Source organism: Jaculus jaculus, chromosome 9, assembly GCF_020740685.1.
Source record: "Jaculus jaculus isolate mJacJac1 chromosome 9, mJacJac1.mat.Y.cur, whole genome shotgun sequence".
Taxonomy (NCBI): Eukaryota; Metazoa; Chordata; class Mammalia; order Rodentia; family Dipodidae; genus Jaculus; species Jaculus jaculus.
This window is the reverse complement of record NC_059110.1, coordinates 9681236-9700959: the sequence shown is the minus strand read 5'-3', so window position 1 is coordinate 9700959 and position 19724 is coordinate 9681236. Positions and strand designations below refer to the sequence as shown.

The window sequence follows — 19724 nt, the reverse complement described above, 5'->3', positions numbered from 1 at the left end:
TAGCACCCCTGTAAAAACCAGATGTTGTGGTGGGCGTCCGTTTTCTGAGTGCACCCCAAGATAGGAGGCAGAGACAGGAAAATCACATCGAACCTGGTGGGCCAGCTGGTCTGGCAAGCACAGTGGGGAAAGATGAGAGGTGGAGAGCAAAGTCCTCCGCCCAGGCTTGTGCTCTGACCTCTACACTGGTGCGCGTGCACATCCGTATTCACACAAGAACATTGGTGCGCGTGCACATCCGTGTTCACACAAGAACACTGGTGCACGTGCACATCCGTGTTCACACACGAACACTGGTGCGCGTGCACATCCATGTTCACACATGAACACGCACTCAAAACTTTTTAAGTGATTTTTGATCGTTGCTTTTGAAATCTTCTATTGTCGTGTGTTATCTTTCCTGATTGTAAACTAGACCATCTGAAGTGTGTAAGACTTTAAAATAAAATACAAATAATTTGCAAACCATAGATTTTTTGAATTGAAAAGAATACAAATACACTAAGCCCTCTGGACCCCAAACAGAAGGTGCCCAGCACTCTCTTCTAACATATTACGAGTCACTCAGACATTGCTCTGATCCCTACATGTTGCCTACTCTGTTAAAGCTAGAAGAATTGTGAAAACAAAACATTAATTAGCCTTCATTGTACTGACGTTGAGCATTCAGAGTGATTCTTTTTTGTTTTTTTGTTTTTTGTTTTTGCCTGCTTTGACGTAAAAGCACTGATGTCCAGACATGGTGCCATTCAGATTTCAGAATCTCCTGCACCCCCAGTCTGTATTTCTCTCTCTGTCTTCAAGAGAGACTTGGGTGTCCCAGGCTTCATGCAGGCGCTCGTGTGGGCAGGAGCACAGTCTGACAAATCACATGGATAATTCTGACTCTTTCTCCTGTTTTCGATTAGCATCTATGGGTCTTGCAGATATGATGTCTCCTGGTGAATCCAAACTGTCCGTGCCTCTCAAAGCAGACGGCAAAGAAGAAGGCGCGCCCCAGCCCGAGAGCAAGTCGAAGGTACTTTCCCCTGCACGGAGCGGGCGCTGCCTGGCCAGGCTGCTGTGCTGTCCTCTTCCTGGCCCTGCACTCTTGGTTTCTTGCTGCATGCTTCCGTTCTGTGCGTGTGTTCAGTCTTTTCTCTCCCACTCACTCCATGGTGTGGCTCTGAAAGTTACTAGTTCCTGTGGCATTAACTCGCGGTGCGGGAAGGGGCAGAGGGACAAGACCCACCTAAGTCATGCTATGGACTGGGGAGAAGCAGGGGCTCTGCCCGCTTTCAATACCACCATTTTCTCTGCCTGTGGTATAGCGGTTCCTGGTTTGGCCGCCCTGGCAACAACCCTATACTAAATATTTTGCTTTCTGGCCTTTTGTCACAAATGAGGTGATCAGCTCTTTGTCCTCCTTCCTTTCATAAGGGGTAACCTATGCTTAGCATTCCATGCAAGCTTGAAGTAAGCATGGTGGCTTGGTGGCCTTATCTAGCATCAAGCAAACTGACCCATCATACTAACGGAGAATGTTTTTAATGCCTTTCTGTGTGTGTGGTTTTGTGTGTGTGTTTGTATGTGTCTTAATATATACCATATATATGTATATATATGTGTGTGTATATATATATATATATACATATCTGTTAAGCTGGATGTATTTTTGTTATTTTAAATAAAGTTTGCCCTACTTTTGTCATTTTTTTTATTCCTCTACCACAGGATAGCTACAGCTCTCAGGGTATCTCTCAGCCCCCAACCCCAGGCAACCTGCCCGTCCCTTCCCCCATGTCCCCCAGCTCTGCTAGCATCTCCTCCTTTCATGGAGATGAGAGTGATAGCATTAGCAGCCCAGGCTGGCCAAAGACTCCATCAAGCCCTGTAAGTGGCTCTGGTTGTTTGTCTCTTTTTGTTCTTTGGGGGTTTTGGTTAATTAATTATACTGTAATGCTTGCTTGTTGGATGGGTTTATAAGACTTTCTCTTCATTATTGATCCATGGGAAGCTCTTCTTTATAAATGATTGCACTGATGATAAAGTGAGTAGAGTTGTATGCAGTGGGTAATGCCAGCTGTTCTGTGAAGACTCCCCTCCACACGAGGGCTGCTGAGCCCAGACCCCTCCGCGGGGAAGTTGGTCTCCTCAGACGAGCTGCCCACATTGACATTGGAAGTGAGAGCAGCCGTGAACCTAACACATTTGGCTCCTGGGCCAACTTTGTCCTGGGCTGTTGCGCCTAAAGCAGTGTTTCCAAACTCCCGCCTAAAACAAGTGAGCACTACAGTGTGGATCACTTAAGCACGACACCAGCCCTATTCCATGTCAAACTGTGTGTCTGAAAGTGGCAACAAAGTTATAGAAACATCAGTGCATGTGAATTTTTAGATTAAGAATGTGTGCCTACATTGGAGTCAGTTAAGACAGAAAACAATGGTGTTCTGCACAAGACTGCTGGCAACCTTGAAGTGAATATTGGTTTCTATATGATATACAAATAATAACAGTATTAAAGTCCATGCCAGAGAAGTGATGTAGCCTCAGTGTTCTTTTGACCATCCAGTTGGGCCTTTTATACCATTAAAAGAGTAATGTGTTAAAGTAACCTTCATCTTATATTCATGCAGAGAATCAAAAGATATTTTTAAAAAACTCAACATGCAATTAGTTGCCAAGAAGGCTTAATTAATATGCTGATTTTTGTAAGGCAATGTATTGAAGAGCACAGCTCAAGGAAAGCAAGTTGGGATGGGGGAAGAAGACCCTAGGTTCTGGCAATCTAGTCAGAACCCGAAAAGAGGCTGCTACTAATTATCTATTCACTCGGTTAAACAGAGAAGAGTCTGTCGGCTTGACGAGCTGGTTGCTGTAGAAATGTCTGTAAAAGTCTTGCTCTGGTATAACCAGCATTTTCCTTCTCAGGAACGAAGGGCACTGTGGGCTCTCTTCTTCCCTGCAGCTGTGTTTGATTTTGCAACACCCAAAATGAGCAGTGAAATGCTTCTAGATAAGCAGGACAGAACCAGGGAAGAAGAACATAGCTCCCTCTCGTGTCTGGTGTTGTTTGCTTTGAGTCTCAGAAGGCAGCCAACATTCTCCCACCCTTCCTTCTTATCTCCTTTCCTATCTCCCTTCCTTCCTCTGTATTATAGGAAAAGTATTTTCATCAGTAATGCCAAATGACCAGGTGGCTCCAAATACTTTTCCAAAAACATTCATATATTTGCTCAGAGGGAAATTTTCAGAGGTAGAAAATAATAATCTTTAAAACTTAAGATAACTAAAGACAATGTATTGAAAACAAAGACTACTAATAGACCAGGTTATGCAGTGCAGTGCTCGTCTTGATGTTGGCATTGCAGATGACTGAGATAGGCCCTGCGTTCTGACTTCTACTCTCCAGCTCCTCTCCAGCTCCTCACCAGCCAACAGGCCACAGGACGTCAGGGACCTTAATCCAAATCCTGCTTTCTAGCTGGGTGCTGTGGCGCGTGCATGTGTCTGAGCACTCAGGAGGCTGAGGCTGAAGGATCATGTTTGAGGCCAGTCTGAGATATTTGGCATGACCATACCTCAGAAGAAATTCTGTTTTCCATTTAAATGCAATATAAAAACAAACCTGTTTTCTGATTTTGCAATTACACTTGAAATTGGATATTTTAATCTTTTTCTAAATATTCCCACATATATTACCTGTTCCTGTATCATGAATGGTTTTATGTTTAAGAACCTACTAGCAAACTTCTGGCTTCAGTGCTAAATAAAGACAAGAGAAGCTGTGTTTGCCACATGGAAGATGTTAGCCTCTGGCTCTGTCCTGAGGAAACAGCTGCTTTTCTGAATGAAATGGTGATTTAGGAAGGGGCCAAAGGAGAGGGCAGTGAAGGGCCTCCTCCCGTCTCTGCTACCACTCATGCAAACGTGTGCCATTCAGGAGTGTCTGACCAGTCCTTCTGAGTGCCACCTCACTTTGCACTTGAAATGGCTCTTAATAATCCCCCTAATAAAGCCTTTCTAACAGCAGGCCTGAACGGCAGGGCAATAGAGCCGCTGTGTGGCTCTGACAGTGTGCTGTGGAGCAACATTGTTTTGTTAAGAAACATTCTAAAATAACAATAAACATTTGTCCATACACATGCACTTACACATAGTAGCAAGCATATGGCAAAGAGTGCTGCAATGTAAATCTGCCTGAAAGGCTCGAGGAAAATGTATGTTTCAGCTTAATTAAACTCTATGCCAGGAACCATTTGTGGCACCACAAGAACGCCTCACGAGCTTTCAGCCTCTTCCATTCCACTCTTGCCTCCCCAGCGGTTCTAGAACGTACAATTTTTACAACGCTGAAGCAGTGCAAAGTAGCCTTTGGCAGCCCAGGAAAGTTACCAGATCTTCCTGGAAGGCTTGCCGTCTGTCATGGGCACTGGGCATCCTAAAGGCCATCCTGGAAGCCCTCTTGGCTATGCCACGCAGGAGGCCGTAGTGCAATGAGCCAGCGGCCCGTGGTGAGCGCGCCCTGTGCCGGGCCGGGCGCCCTCCGCGTGCCCTGTCCGGGCCGCAACACCCGCACCTCGCCTCTGCTAGTGATGTGGTGCCCAGGCAGACCTCCAGCCAGGGGATGTCAGGTGCTGGCGGTAAGCGCCATCCCTTTCTCAGCTGCAGTTTCATGATTGCATCCACATTCACACCTTGCTCAATGAAGTCCTGTGAATAGGATATTTGAATCAGCTGTTAATTCTTCTTTGAATGCAGTCAGACTTTTGGCCTCCCCAAGAATCGTCTCATACGGGCTGACCTCATTAGTCCCATGAGAAGCACTTTTCTGCCTTAGGGCATCACAACACTGTGGGGAAATGTTGCCATGATTAAGATTACTGAAAACTGTTAGCCTCAGTATATTTTTCAGGTTATAAGAGAAGAAAATGGAATAGCTCAAGTTAAGAAAGAAAGATGATGCGGGTGAAGTAGGTGTCAGTATCTGAGGGGCACGCCTTCTTCACTCCATGCTCCATTCACGTTGGCCCACTCCCCCACATCCGCTTCCTCTCTGTGTCGAGTGCTCCAGCCAGGAATGACGTCCTCGTTCCTGTTCAAAAGAACTAGAACTTGATAAGATTGCTTTCATTGCTCTTACCTGAAAGCGTGAACCTCACACTCTACCATCCAGCCTCTCATTAGAAAACTGAAACATGTTTTTGTTTCACTGATTATAGGGGAGAGTGTTTTCTTCATGTTCTTATTATATCAAGTTTTCATTTTCGAACAAAACACTATACCTATTTTTTTTAGTGTACTTGCCCAGAAGCAAAACAGCTCATTGCCAGCACTGGGAAACTACCTGCTAATGGCTGTCCTGCTGACATTGTCCAGCTTTCCTCCAGGGTCGTCAGTGTGGGCGCTGCAAACTCTGCTGGCAGCTGCTGCTACTAATTAAATAAGCTCTAAGAGTATGGAAAATGCATCTTAAAAGCTTATCATTTGGACATTTTTCATAAGCTGAGTTTACATATGAACATCTATTTATGAACATATATACATAATAGTTTAAGTTCTTACCTAAAGTAGTTTCTAAATTACTTAGAATTTAAGCTCAATAATGGTCAACTGTAAAAGGTCTTACTTTTTATTTTCTTCCCTCAAACTCCACAGCAATCCTCCTACCTCAGCCTCTCCAGAGTGCTGGGATTAAAGGCGTGCACCACCATACCTGGCTTACTCTGTTTTATAAAAGTCTCTATTAGCTGTCATTTGTTTCCTCAGTAGTGAGGATTTAACCTAGGGTTTCCAACATGCTACACAAACACTACCACTGAGCTCTAGCCCAAATTCTTCTCACTTTTTTATTTTGAGACAGGGTCTTAATCAGCTGCCTAGGCTGGTCTTGAACTTGCAGTTCTGCCTCAGGCTCCCAGGGAACTGGGATTATAGGGCCCGCTCTATCAGGCCCAGCTTGGTCATTTTTATGTTTTATGTACAGATTTGGTGTCTTAGGAATTCTAAAACTAAGAGCTGAAAATTTCAGCCCAAATGTTTTTGAGACTGTACTTTTAGAGGAAGGGATCCCACTTTCAAGTGCTGAGGGCCACTTTTGGGCAGTCTTTCTCAGGGCCTGAACTCTAAAGCAACAAGACTTTTGTTGGGAGTCACTCAGAGAAACCAGAGAGCATCTAACTCAGCTGCAGTATCTAAGCAATGCATTTTAAATTATGTTCACCCAGCAAGGAAAAGGGAAAGGGAGAAGCAAGAGCTTCATCTAAAATAATGACACTACCTTGCCAGTGACAGCCTAGTAAATATGCATGAATAAATGGAGTAAATTTTTATTTCAGGGAAATATTTATAGAGAGCTTAGCAGTGATTTTGCACAATACACCTAACATTGTAAATATCACAAGTTCACATCTTTATCAAAAGATAGAAATAAAGACAGGGCCGAAACCTGGAGATCTCTGTAAGGCTGAAAGTGTCACCCGACCAAATCATATGACCCAGAAGGTAGCTTCATTAGAATCAGCTATCATCAGATACATTACAGACAAGAGTTAGGACATTCATATGAGCCACACAGGTACAACACGTGCTCATGAAAATAAACGCATGTGTTTATCCATACATTTGCTAGGCTTGTGGTCCAACAAGCTCAGAGCATGAATACCAAGTCAATAGAATAAGCTGAAGTCCTTATCTAACAACTCCTCCCCTCCACAGAGAAGCCCGGGAAAGCTGAAGTAGGGAAAGCTGGGACTCAGAATTGGTGCAAACGTTTCACTGGCCACTGGCTCACAGAGCTCTGAGACACTTGGAGCTGCACTGTGCCGCCTGGAGGTGGTTTGTGACGCAACATACACTTTTTAGCAAGCACCAGGTGTTTTGCTCCTCCCTGTGATTTGTTTTCATGTGGACACATTAGCCATTCTTGACAAGGAAAAAAAGAGAAATGCATTTATTTTCACATATGAAAATTATAATTCAGTGTAGGCATTCTCTGAGGTCTACTACCCTTTTACTTTTACTTTTACTTTTAAAAAAGACATAAAACTTCATTGGAATATTGCCTTCTGGGACTCAACGCTTATATCAAAGAGTTTATTGTGATTTATTTTTAAATGTTTAAAACAGAGTTTGGACCATTTTATTTATGTCAATGCATTTCTTAGTTAAGAAAATATATAGTATTGTGCCTGAACCAGGAGCTTTCGTTCCTGGTTGCTGTGTGATAGTAGTTTTTAAAGTATTTTTTTTACATTTTTCAGCTCATTGCTCTTTTCTCGCCTTTTTTCCCCTCCACCATCTTCCTTCCCCTTCCAATGCCAAATTCCCCTCCTGGTTCTAGAAGTCCAGCTCATCCACCTCCACTGGGGAGAAGATCACAAAAGTGTACGAGCTTGGGAACGAGCCAGAGAGGAAGCTGTGGGTTGACCGATACCTGACTTTCATGGAGGAGAGGGGCTCCCCTGTGTCCAGTCTGCCCGCAGTGGGCAAAAAGCCCCTGGACCTATTCCGACTCTATGTCTGCGTCAAAGAGATTGGAGGTTTGGCACAGGTGAGAGAGACCCTGAGAATGGGAACAGAATGAATAGAGTGCAGGCGCCCTGCTCTCCCCTGCCTGCCCCCTCCTCCCTCCGCCCTGCTCTCCCCTGCCTGCCCCCTCCTCCCTCCGCCCTGCTCTCCCCTGCCTGCCCCCTCCTCTCCGCCCTGCTCTCCCCTGCCTGCCCCCTCCTCCCTCTGCCCTGCTCTCCCCTGCCTGCCCCCTCCTCTCTCCTCTCTGGACTCTTCCAGTGAGTGTCAGAATCACCATGGCTGAAGCTCAGCTAGAATCCACTCATCAGGCAGTTCTGACCTGTCATGAATGTGTGTGGCTAAGTTGCATCGGCAGACAAGAATCTGTTGGCTTAGCTGGGGCCAGAGGCAGTTTGTACAAGCCTGCCTGCTCTACATCAACGAGCTTGTGATGCACAGGTGCACTAGCCACCCAGCTGAGCTCAAAGCTGGAGCCTCGGTGTCCCGAGCAGCCCAGCTAACTAGTTCTGAAACTGCTGGTCTGCCCTTAACGCCATGGGCATTAAGAGCCAAAAGAGGCATTTTCTGGAGCTGTCCATGGTGTGTTTAGCGTGAAGTAAGTGGATGTAAATAAAGAGCCTTGTGCCAAAGTTTGAACCAGGAATTCATTATTTCCTGCAAACCTGTCATCCCCTGACCCTCCATGCTCCTCAGTAGCACACATCAAAAGGCAGACGCTCCTCATGAGTTATTTTTGAGTCTTCATGTTTCAGGAGCTTAACCTTTCATAACCTGTTACCAAGTCGGAATGAAAAGGCTGAAATAATGCTCTCGCCTCCCCTTCCTTTTCTGTCCCTCCCCACCCACACCATCCTCTCTGTGCTGGTGCCTCCATCTGTGACGGGAAGCCTAGCAGGGCACGCGCAAACCTGTGGCTCAGCCAGCGAGCAGCAGCAGTGCCCCAGGCTCGTAGTTAGTTGGGTGCCTTGTGCGAAGCGGACTCATTGGCTTTCACACCAGGTGGCACTTTTGTCTGCGCTGTAAGAAGCTTCCAGTGAGGGCACAGTGGAGGAGCGTGGCCAGCGTCACAGGCTCACTCGTAGAGTGGTGGCTGGTGGGCAGGAACGCTGATTCTCATATCCATGCTCAAACAATTAAACCACAAACCAGTGCTGTCATTAAATTAGTTTTTAGGTACTTTTTTTTCCTAATTACAGGTTGGGTAGAGCTGGGTATAAGCAGGGGCGTCCATTCAGAGGCAGAGGGATCACATTCTGCAGGAGTCTTTGTGAGGCGATAGGAGATGCAGTGGGCAGAAGACCCCAGCAAGTGGGCTTTTATGTAGCAATCAGCAAGTTACTTAATGATTTTATAACTGTAAATGCTGCCTGCACTGTTGACTGGGAGTAATAAGCATTAGTTAAAAGAGGCAAGTGAAAAAAAGTAAACCATGACATTAAGATTTTTTTTTGTTGTTGTTGTTGTTTTCTTATGGCTGTAAGCAAGCCAGTATGCTGCAAACCAACGATCATTCTGCTTTTTTTGTTAGGTTAATAAAAACAAGAAGTGGCGTGAGCTGGCCACCAATCTAAATGTTGGCACTTCAAGCAGCGCCGCGAGCTCCCTGAAAAAGCAGTATATTCAGTACCTGTTCGCGTTCGAGTGCAAGACGGAGCGCGGCGAGGAGCCCCCCCCTGAAGTCTTCAGCACCGGGGACACGAAGAAGCAGAAGCTCCAGCCGCCGTCCCCGGGTAGGTGGCAGCCACAGCCTGCCCAGGAAAGCTGAGGGCTCTCTGTGGCACACTGGGCCCTGCACAGCTGTCCAGGGAAGACAGGAAGTGGACTCGAGCCAAAATCCTGGATCTCGGAGAGGAGTCCGTGTCTTCCCGTACTTACCTGGAGCTCGTTGACAGCACGTTAGGAGGAAAAGAGTGTGGCTGGGGATGTCGCCTTCGTGCTCTGCCCTGGGAAGGCCTCATTCCTATCCTACGCTTTATCTCAGTTTCTTCGTGCTATCCAAAATAAACACATTTGCCTCTTCCATTAATGTGCACTGTGTAGTGCCACCCTCGGGTGCAGGGGCTAGCTTGTCCAGCACTTGTTCTGTCTGGGGCACTCGCACTTGTATTTGAGCACACTGAAATTTCGACTTAGATTCTCAAGTCACTGGCACAGCAGATTCTCAGGTAGAGGCCTCCTTCCCAGCGCCAGGGTAAAGCCCACACAACCCCGCTTCTGAGCAGGGGCAGCATTGGGACCAGCCATGCTGGCTCCTACCTGCTCCCAGGCCTGGCAAGATGCAGGAAGCAGGACATCGGCTCCTCAAGCCCTCCACCCACCGCTGGTTCTGTGCCACTCTCCCTTGTTAGGAACTCAGGTGTGAAATTGCCAAATCCTGTGTCCTGATAAATACAGGCTTGGGGTTAGGAGAAATTTACATCACCTGTAGTTCTGGGTTTGACTCAGGTCAATCCTGCCATTCTGTTTCTGGTCACTGGTCATTACAGAGGCCAAACCCAAGCCCAGTGACCTTCAGCACTTGGTGGTTCTATTCCAGGTTAGTGAACAAGGTGGGCTTTGCACATGCTTTCCTGAACATGTACAGTGTGCCTGTCATTCTGCCTTCACATCAGCCCTAGACACTGGTGCTACTGAGCAGTCCCCACAGCAGTGAGGGCAGTGGAACCTAAGACCTAAGGGCCATAGAATGGGCAAGAGTCCTGGTCTGGGTCCTTCAGCTCTGGGCTGTGCCCTGAGCCCACCATGTGCCTCAGCCTAGAGGGAAAATGCCTGTGAAGCGGGCCACATGTTCACACCTGAGAAGCAGAAGAATCTGGCTCCCTTCCAACGATTCCTGAGGTCACTGTTTGGAGGCTCTTGGTTGTGCTGCCCTAACCTGCAGTTAGGTCTGCAGGTTCCAAGTACGAGGAGAAGCAATTCTCCAACCCACCCTTAAAGACCCCAGAGTTTCACCGCTCAGGAGTGTACCTGGACACTAGAAAATCTAATTCTGAAAACCATACAGTGTTAACATTCAGTTCACACAGTGAAAGAAGCTGCCTGTGAACAGCTCAGAAACTATTTTTCCAAAATAAAAACCCAGTGGGGTGCAGGGACCAAAGTGGTGATGTCTGCAAAGATCTAAGCATGTATTTTATTCGTCAAAAAAGAGCTTGTGTCCCTGAACGGTCTGCACTTGTGTGTGGAGAATAGCTCTCCCAGCATGCCCTCAGGCTCAGTACAGGAAGCCCCGCGGAGGCACAGATCCTCGGGAAAGTGCAGGCCTGCTCCCTTAACAGCCTGCGCGCCTTCCCTGCTTAAACCCCACTCTTTATGGTGGCGTTATCATTTTAACTGCATAAAGGAGACTGGACTGCACAGGCACTTCTTGACCCAGGTGGAGCCAAGGCCTTCCTGTGGCATGAAGGAGCAAAGCTTCCTGGTCTTGACCATAGAGTGGGTGCTCTCTCAGAGAACATCCTGCAGAGAGCTCTCCCCCAGCCCCCTGCAGAGTCCGAGAGCAGCAGGCGTCCTATGATCCAGCCAGTCACCGCCATGCATGTGTCAGGTGGCCTCCCTGATGCCAGGACCACCTTGAGTGGAAACCAAGGAAGTGTCTCGAAAGCATTTTTATTGTTACAGAAGCTATGTAAGAGTGTTCCTAATTTTGATGCCAGTACTCTATAATCTTTAAAAACTGGTTGTCAGTAAAAAGTTGGGCTTTTGAACCTCATTTTTTATAAGAACAGAATTATGGTTTATCCTGTACCAGCACATCCAGGCAAACTAAACCAAAATATTCCTAAGAAAGAGTCTACATTGTTCTCCGCAGTGTTCACTCAGTCAGGTAGGGTCCTGAACCCGGGCTCTGTTCTGATAGCACTTCAAGCCATGGGTCTCCAAGCCAGTTTTGACTTGATGTGGCTTTATGGATCTAGCCTTGGACCCAGCAAAGCCCTGGAGGCCTGACCCTCTTGGCTTCTTGTAGCCAAGTCCCACAGGCAGCCCATAAACATGGGCAAGACCTTGGGACGTGTTCGGCGTTTCTAAGGTACTCGTGCTGTTTCCTAACAGTGAACTTCTAGCAGTTAGTGGACGTGTTTCCGCAACGGCCACTGCCAACTGCAGTGACCCACCCGCTTCGGTGAGGTGAGAGCTGAGGGGTCGCTAGGAGGAGTGGGGCAGCGAGGGACCAGCAAGCTCCATAATCAGTTTGCAAGTCAGAAGCCACAACTCCATCCATCTCTGCTGGCAGGTGGCTGCCTGCATTTCTATTATTAAATGATAGGTGATGTCACAAACCTGTCATGGATCCAACTAGGGAATCCTCAGTGAAGATAAATGAGAAAAGGGCTCAGTGTAAACAAAGGTGCCCTCTGGTTGACCTCTAGTCACTAGACCTGGGACTACCAGTCAGCTGTTCTTCTCCCCCGCCCGACTCCCTGTCCCTCCCTCCCTTCCCCAAGAACTAGGGCACGAGGATCCTGCTGTGTAAATTATCTTCCCAGCCAGGAGCCTGGCTGTTCTGTCTGAAGTGTGTGAATGTACTTAACCTTCGGTAACCTTTCCATTGTTTACTTTAGAGTGTACATTTGTAGCTTTTGACAAAAGGTAGGGATGTCCTACAGCCCCAGCCAGCCTCCTCTGTTAACGGAGCTGCAAGAGGGTGAATTCCTTTTTTTTACCCCCTGAAAGGAAAGGAAAAACACTGGCAAGAGAGAAACATTTTTTCTATTTTTTTTTTTTTATTAGCTGATAAATGTGGATGCTTTGTAAATAAGGATCATTCTGAAATCTCAGCCTGTGGTCCGTGTTCCCAGGATGCTGGGCCAGTGATGGGAAGTTGGCCTGACTCAGGTGGTCTCTCCTGCAACACTGCAGGGGGCCAGGTCTGCAGGGCCATCGACTGTGTTTATAAAAGGCTCACTTTCACTTTCTGTAACTGCTTTTCAACTTAAACACTTCCCATTGCCTACGACTCAGAACTAAGCTTTCTTAATTCACTTTCTCGATTCATTCCCTTGTACGGTCTACCTTTCCAATATGCATTTTTAAAGTGTGACCAAAATGCATGTCAAAAGCAGGCAGTAGTTAGCTGTTCTTCTGCCCTCCAGAGCAGACAGCCTTGCCTGCTTGAGGCTTGCTTTCTGCACGTCTTCTTGGGTTCCAGGTATGTGGACGGACATCTGGTCAGGCCAGGGCCAGGCAGTGTGCCTAGCTGAGCCTTTCCTGGTAGAAGATGATTCGGCTTCATTTCTAACCCCTTCCTTAAATACTCCGTAGTCTAGGGATTGTTTTACCTCCACCTGCTCCAAGTAAAGCAGGCACTTCGTAGGAAAGCGCATGAAGCCTAAAGTATCGGTCTGCATACGCAGGGATCCGCCAGTGGTCACGGTTCTGTGTACATCGATTGCAGGCTCCATGAGGGCAGGGACTGTAGAGAAAGAGCCTGCATATGGTGGGCACCGGGCTCAATCAACAAGTGAGACCAGTATCTATCTACCAGTCATCCAGCGTGCTCAGAACGATGACGGGTGATAAAGTAAGAGCCCTTTCCTACAAGGCAAGGTCAATCATTTTTTTCAAGAATTCCATGTTAGTTGTGAAACAAGTGTTTACTTCTGAATGCTCTTATTATAAGGTAAAGATAGTTCCAGCAAAGTCTCCAAATAGTGGACAGCAACATTAGAGAACTGTGAACCAGTATAACTTCAGCTTGTTAGTAATGAATCTGATTCATAATCTTAAAAAAAAAAGATGGTGTTATTAATGACAGCAGCAAGGTCCAGGTTTTGAGAAGAAATTAAAGTAACACAAGGCTCATTATTACTTTACATAATTGTTTTCAGCTTAAACACTTCCCATTGCCTAAGACTCAGAACTAAGCTTTTCTAAATTTTTTTCTGAAGCAGAAATACTACTCCCATCAAATTGATGTGCCAACATTTTTATCCTATTTTTCTTTATTAGCATGTAGAATATATCCAATATAGACAACACTGAATTAAACATTTTTTGCCTAAAGCCTTCTTTTTCTTAAGATAAATACCTAAGAAAGCAATTGCCCAATCAGAACTTATAAATATGTTTCATGGCTCACAACCAAAGTAGGTTTCCAGATTGTTTACTTAAAAAAACTGTTTACTAAGGACCCAGGGTATAGCTCATGGGACAGCATTAGCCTAGCTGCATCCTCAGTTTGTTTGTTTTCTCTTCACCTCCCCCGCCCCGGTTTCAAATTTTCACGCAAAACAATGTCAGAGCAATTAATTTTACTGTTATCACTGGCAGTGTATATTGGTACTACTTCTGATAATGTCTCATCTTTAATTCCTTTATATGCATAGCTATCAAGAGGAGACTTACTTCTTACTCTGGCTTCTTTCCCCATTTCCCCCTTGACTTCCAACAGCTAACTCAGGATCCTTGCAAGGCCCACAGACCCCACAGTCCACTGGCAGCAACTCAATGGCAGAGGTTCCAGGCGACCTGAAGCCACCTACCCCAGCCTCCACTCCTCATGGTCAGATGGCCCCCATGCAGGGTGGAAGGTATGTATGGTGAGATTTCGGATGTTTACTACATGTATTTATTTGAGATGGCTTTGCATTTACAAATTTCTAGATAGGCTGTTTTCTGAATATGGAGCTTGCAGGTAATACCTGCCATGTCATGAACTTTCCTTGTTTTCATCTCTTCAGAAGCAGTACAATCAGTGTGCACGACCCGTTCTCAGATGTGAGTGACTCATCGTACCCGAAACGGAACTCCATGACTCCAAACACCCCATACCAGCAGGGCATGAGCATGCCAGACATGATGGGCAGGATGCCCTATGAACCCAACAAGGACCCATTTGGTGGAATGAGAAAAGGTACATGCAGAGGGGCATCTGCATGGGCATGGCCCAGAGAGCTTTCTTCTCACGTAACCAACTTACCAATATGAAAATTCAGAATGCCTATTCTCTAGTAGCACTCAGCTTCCTGCCCTGCTAAGTCTATGGTCCTGGGGAAAGTGTCATCTAGCACTGCTGTCCCTCCTTGCCTCGTCTGGAAATGGGGGAAAACGTAGGGCATGCTTCCAAAGGACTATGTGAGGATTAAGCCCATGCTTGTAGAGCCATAGGGAGGCAGCACATCCTTAGAGCTTTAGGCATTGTCAGTGCTGCACTAGCTTGAAGCAGGCACAGGGTGCTCATAGTCCTTGCTTTCAAGGAGTTAACAGGGCTGGGAGGGAGAAAAATAAGTTTAAACAGCAAATGTGTAATTAAAGATTAGTTGGTAGAAGAAAGCAAATGAAAAGTAAAGGACAGAAATAGCAGTGATGGGGGAGAAGAGGAGCTTCTGAGATCCAGTAGTCGGAAGGAAGGAAGTGGAGACGTAATGAGGGAGGGCAGAGCTGGGCCTGTTTGAAGAAGCAGCCAGAACCTGGACACAGTGCACATGGGGCACACAGGCCAAAGGCCACCAGAGGCCCGGGCACCTGACCAAATCATAGGTTGATGAGTTTTTTTCTCCAGCTGAGAAATACTATACAGGGAAATGACATTAAATTTTTTTATTTATTTTTATTTATTTATTTATTTTTGGTTTTACGAGATAGGGTCTCACTTTAGCTCAGGCTGACCTGGAATTCTCTATGTAGTCTCAGAGTGACCTCGAACTCACAGTGATCCTCCTACCTCTTCCTCCCAAGTGCTGGGATTAAAGGTATGTACCACCACACACAGCTAAATTTATTTATTTATTAGAGAGAATGAGAATAGGACCTCTAGCCACTTCAAACAACCCCAGATGCATGTGCTACTACGTGCATCTGGCTTACATGGGTACTGGGGAACCAGACCTGGGTCCTTAGTCTCGCAGGCATACACCTTAACCACTAAGCCATCTCTCCAACCCAACATTAGATTTTTGTGGTAGACACACAGGTGCCACCCATGGTGTTTGCTTTTAAGAGGTAAGAGTAGAGCGGGGGAAGGTCTGGTGAAGGTTGAGGAGACAAACCAGGTAAGAGTTGGAGTCGGAAAGTGGAGTGGGGACCGCTTCCGCATGCTTTGGAAGTGTGGAGTACACCGCAGCCACACAGCGGGGGGCGGGGGTGATGCGCAGGTGCTGTGGCCAACTGTGGACGAGACAGAGCAGGAAAGGAGACCCAGTGTCCTGGTGATTGGTACAGGAAGGGAGTAATAAGCCTCGCGTTTACTACTTCAGCCGAGCTGAAGTTGCCCTTAGACGTGCAGGCTCTAGACTGACTGGTCAGCTCAGAGAGCATGGGAATGTGAGCAGACACTGAGAAACACCAAGACGGGGTCTTTTCAATACTGACCAGCCTCGTGTTAGAGTCTGCATTGAGATGGCACATGCCAGCGCCAAGTGGAAACCTTATGTTTGCTTTGTTGGCATTTATCCAAAGATATTAGGAATTTGTCAAACTAAGACATGATAGGAATATTTTTAATACAGAACAATATGAATAGCATTTTTGGCTTGTGTGGGGGTGGGTGTTCCTGTTCTTGTGAGCGTGGGCATACAGTGCCATGGCACACACATGGAATTCAAAGGCAAATGCAGGGGTCAGTTTTCACCTTGTTTGGGTCTCATTGTTCGTAGTTGCATGTTCTAGGGCCACAAGCTTCTGGGGAAATCTTCTCTGCCTTCCTTCTCAGCCCAGGGGTCCTGGGGTTATAGAAGCTAGTGCTACAGTGCCTGGCTTTCTCATGGGTTCTGTGGATCCAAATTGAGGTCATTTTGTCTACTGAGCCATCTCTGCAGGCTCATAAATAGCGCAGTTATTCTTGGATCCTTTAAATGTTGGGGTCCATAAATTTCTTTACAGTTATGGGTAGAAAGAAGCCTAAAGTTGATTTTCATAAGTATTATGGACTAATGAAAAATAGAGGCTCTCAATTTTGAATATGGCACATATACTATTAAACAAATGAGATTTATAATTCATATAGAATATTTCAGATAACTGCTGCACAAGGCAAGATAATCTATAATTTGTCCTTTAACACATTCATAGCTGTTTATTCTGAGTAAAGATTTCATGGAATGAGCAATAAATCTGGAAGCTCGGAGATTTGAGAGCTTTTTGATCACTGGAAGGAGCTGTTTTCCTAATGGTATGAGATGCTAGATAGAACAGTGGATTGGGACTTGCGGTATCTGTATCCATTTTTAGACCCGAAAAATACAGTAATATCTTGGAAAAAATAAATACTGGCAGCTGGGATCTGGCCTCCAAATCTTGCCTGTATCATTTCATTGTCCAGCTTAGATGTTGTTAAATAGCTAAAGATGCATTTACGTTATTTCTTTATGCCTGCACTTTCTCTGAATATAAACATGAATGTGAGCTACACTGCTAAGTACTGCATAGATAATGTGTCCTCATCAACCATGTAAGTGGTAGTATACAGTCTCTAATATATTCCAGCTCCTCTTCTTCCTCACCACACTGCCGTGTTTAATACCAAATTAAAACAAAACCAGTCCTCAGGAAACATCTTCAGTAGTTTTCCGTTCTTTAATTTGCCTTAGTCTATGAACTTGTTTGTGCTCTGATTAGACCAACATTAGTGGAAACACGCTGTCTGTTCCTGTGGCAGCACTGGAGGCCAGCGTCACTGTCACCAGCCTGTAGTGTGGGAGGGCAGTGAGTCAGCCCGCGTTGAGTCCTCAGCCTGCGGAGCTGGCTTTGCCTGTTCCCCTGCCTGCCTCCCACCTGCTTGTTTCTTCCCTCGCTCAGCACTAATGCATTGCCATAAGGGACTGCGATCTGTGATACTTACGCGACCCAACTTAACACTGTACGTGAATGTCCATTAGTATCTGTACACATAGCCGTAGCTATTTGTTCTTTTTAATTCATTAGACCTGCTGCCCTGGCAACTGGCTAGGTTGCTTCCTCCACTTTGCTTTTCTACACAATGATGCAATGATTATCAAAATAAACATTTTCCACAGTTATGACTGTTCCTGCATAATGGGTTCCTGGAAATATGATTGTTGACAATATCTCAGTCATCTTTCATGAGATAGCAAACTACCCCAAAACTTAGTGACTTCAAACAGCATCACTTAACTCTCCCATGGCTGTGTGATGGGCTTGGTGGCTGTCAACTGAGACTCTGAGGTGGCCACCTGCATGTGACGGGGTGAGGACCTGTGGGAGCTGTGGTTCCTCTGGAGTGGCCACTGTCAGCCGAGTTCTCCTGGAGCTCTGGCCGGGCCTTTCTGCGAGCTTCGAGCGCACCACTGCGTGAGGCAGGGTCCAAGACGTTCTCAAGACGACAAGCCCTAGTTGAAAGGTCATCCCAGTAGGTGCTGAGACTCCTTTGCCAGAGACCATTGGCCAACATTGGCAATGTGACCTGCTCCAAAATCATTGTGGTAGGCATCTTCACGGGCTGTGACTTCCAGGAGATAGGCTTCTGTGTATGAGATGATGGCCTCCCACAGCGGGTACTGGCAAAGGGGTGCCACACTTGAGTTCTCTCAGCAGAAGTGTGCAAGAGTATTTGGGTTCTCCCCAACATAACTTCAGCCATTTTAACATTTGCTAGTCAGAGAGACCAAAAAGGAAATCCAGCCACATTGTTTTAACTTCTATAATTTTCAGTGAGCTCACACATCTCACCTTACGTAGACTGGCCACCTTTTTTTTTTTTTTTTTTTTTGGTGTGTGTGTGTGTGTGTGTATGAATAGGCTTTCTCATTTTTAGTGTGTTGACCTTTTTCCTATTGATTTTTAAGAACTGTATATTGGGGAATTAAACTGCTTGCCTTTTACCATGGTGCTTGATTGCTGCCCTACCTCTGTCTGCACCACTACAAAATGGAAAGTGGTCTGAAAACCAGCTCTGCCGGCTGGGGTGAAAGCTGGTGGGAGACGCGCATGGCGCAGACAGCAAGCACATGGGCTGTGTGAGCGCCCGCCCCGCCCACTCCGCCAGCCTGGCAGAGCGCGTCAGCTCCCCAAGCCCCCGCAAGCTTTTGCCTCTCATGCTTGAAAAGTAGCCATCACAGAATGAAGGAAAGCAGTAGCCATATATTAATTAAAATTTAAATTAAGATGTATGATTTACCTGCAGGCTAATTTCTGGATTTAATCCAATTTCCTTCAGGCTCCTGAGCTGTTGCTAATTTGCATGTGTCCTTGTTGACAGTCTAACCTTATTAGATGGTTACATTTCCCATCTTTAGCTGTTTGTCCCTTTATTACTTTTTAAATTGTGTAGATGTGTATGGTGTCCGACTTTGTATATGCCTTTGAGGCTCCTGCAGCTGCTCTGCCGTAGCCAGAGTGAGAGATTGGCTGTCCCAGTCTATCACTCGTTCACTTGGTCTTATTTTTGAGCCAGAATCTTTTTTGGCTATTGCTAGAGCTTGTTGGGCTCCTCAAATAAGGTCTCTGCTCTCCTGAGGGACTAGGGTTACAGGTGTGTGTGGCCACACCCAGCTGCTTAATTGCGATCTGGAGATTTGAACTCTGGCAGTCTCATCCCCCCTCAAACCCTTAGGCTTGCGCAATAAGCACACTCAACCACTGAGCTGTCTCTCCAGCCCATTTGTTCTGACCTCTCTCCTCATTTGGAATAAATCCATGAATGCATGTTTATGTAGCAGTTTCCTGGCTCTCCCCCACAGGAGAAGGAAACTAATTGCACGCATATTTCCTGTCTTCTTTAAACCTCTTCATGAGATGCTGTCCCTGACCTCGTTTTACAGCCAGGAGTTAGCGTCACAGTTACTAGTGGGCCATGGAACAGGCAGCCATGGACATAGCATTGAAGAAATGCTCTCCGTCAGGTCAGCGCGCCGCACAGAGGGGTTGGGCCTCTACCCATGGTCTAAAGTAACACAGTAGTAGCAGGACCGAGGACTTCCTGAGCTCCAGGTCCTCCTCAGGTTCATTCAGGTTGTTGGTTGGCAGAGTTCACTTCCCGATTTCTGGTGGTTATAGAGACAAGGCGACCACTGTATTGTGCATCTCCTACAGCATGGCAGTGCAGTGGTCTTCTCACAGCCAGTAGAAGGTCTTGGATGGGCTCCATCTTAAACCTTCAGCCCCAGATCTGAATGGCTACCTTTGGATTAAATGCCCAAACAGTAGTTTATAAGCACTAGCGAGTAAAGATTAGCTACTTGATCTCTGTGAAATTCCTCTTGCCACGGGACATGCCTTCATCACAGAGCCACATCCAGCCTGTTCCTGGGGTCTGCCTA

General features: G+C 46.3%; 1 protein-coding gene across 8 annotated transcripts in view; it reads left to right on the top strand.

Moving 5' to 3' along the window:
• Positions 1 to 19724, top strand: part of Arid1b (AT-rich interaction domain 1B) — a 389392-nt gene that overhangs the window by 356579 nt on the left and 13089 nt on the right. For 4 of the 8 annotated variants that reach the window (XM_045159606.1, XM_045159610.1, XM_045159609.1 and 1 more), the window contains 6 exons: positions 909 to 1018; positions 1714 to 1872; positions 7322 to 7531; positions 9038 to 9239; positions 13901 to 14039; positions 14190 to 14362. In XM_045159606.1, coding sequence (XP_045015541.1) covers positions 909 to 1018; positions 1714 to 1872; positions 7322 to 7531; positions 9038 to 9239; positions 13901 to 14039; positions 14190 to 14362 — 993 coding nt within the window. The remainder of the gene's footprint in view (positions 1 to 908; positions 1019 to 1713; positions 1873 to 7321; positions 7532 to 9037; positions 9240 to 13900; positions 14040 to 14189; positions 14363 to 19724) is intronic. The other 4 variants (XM_045159611.1, XM_045159614.1, XM_045159608.1 and 1 more) reach the window with 3 other exon arrangements.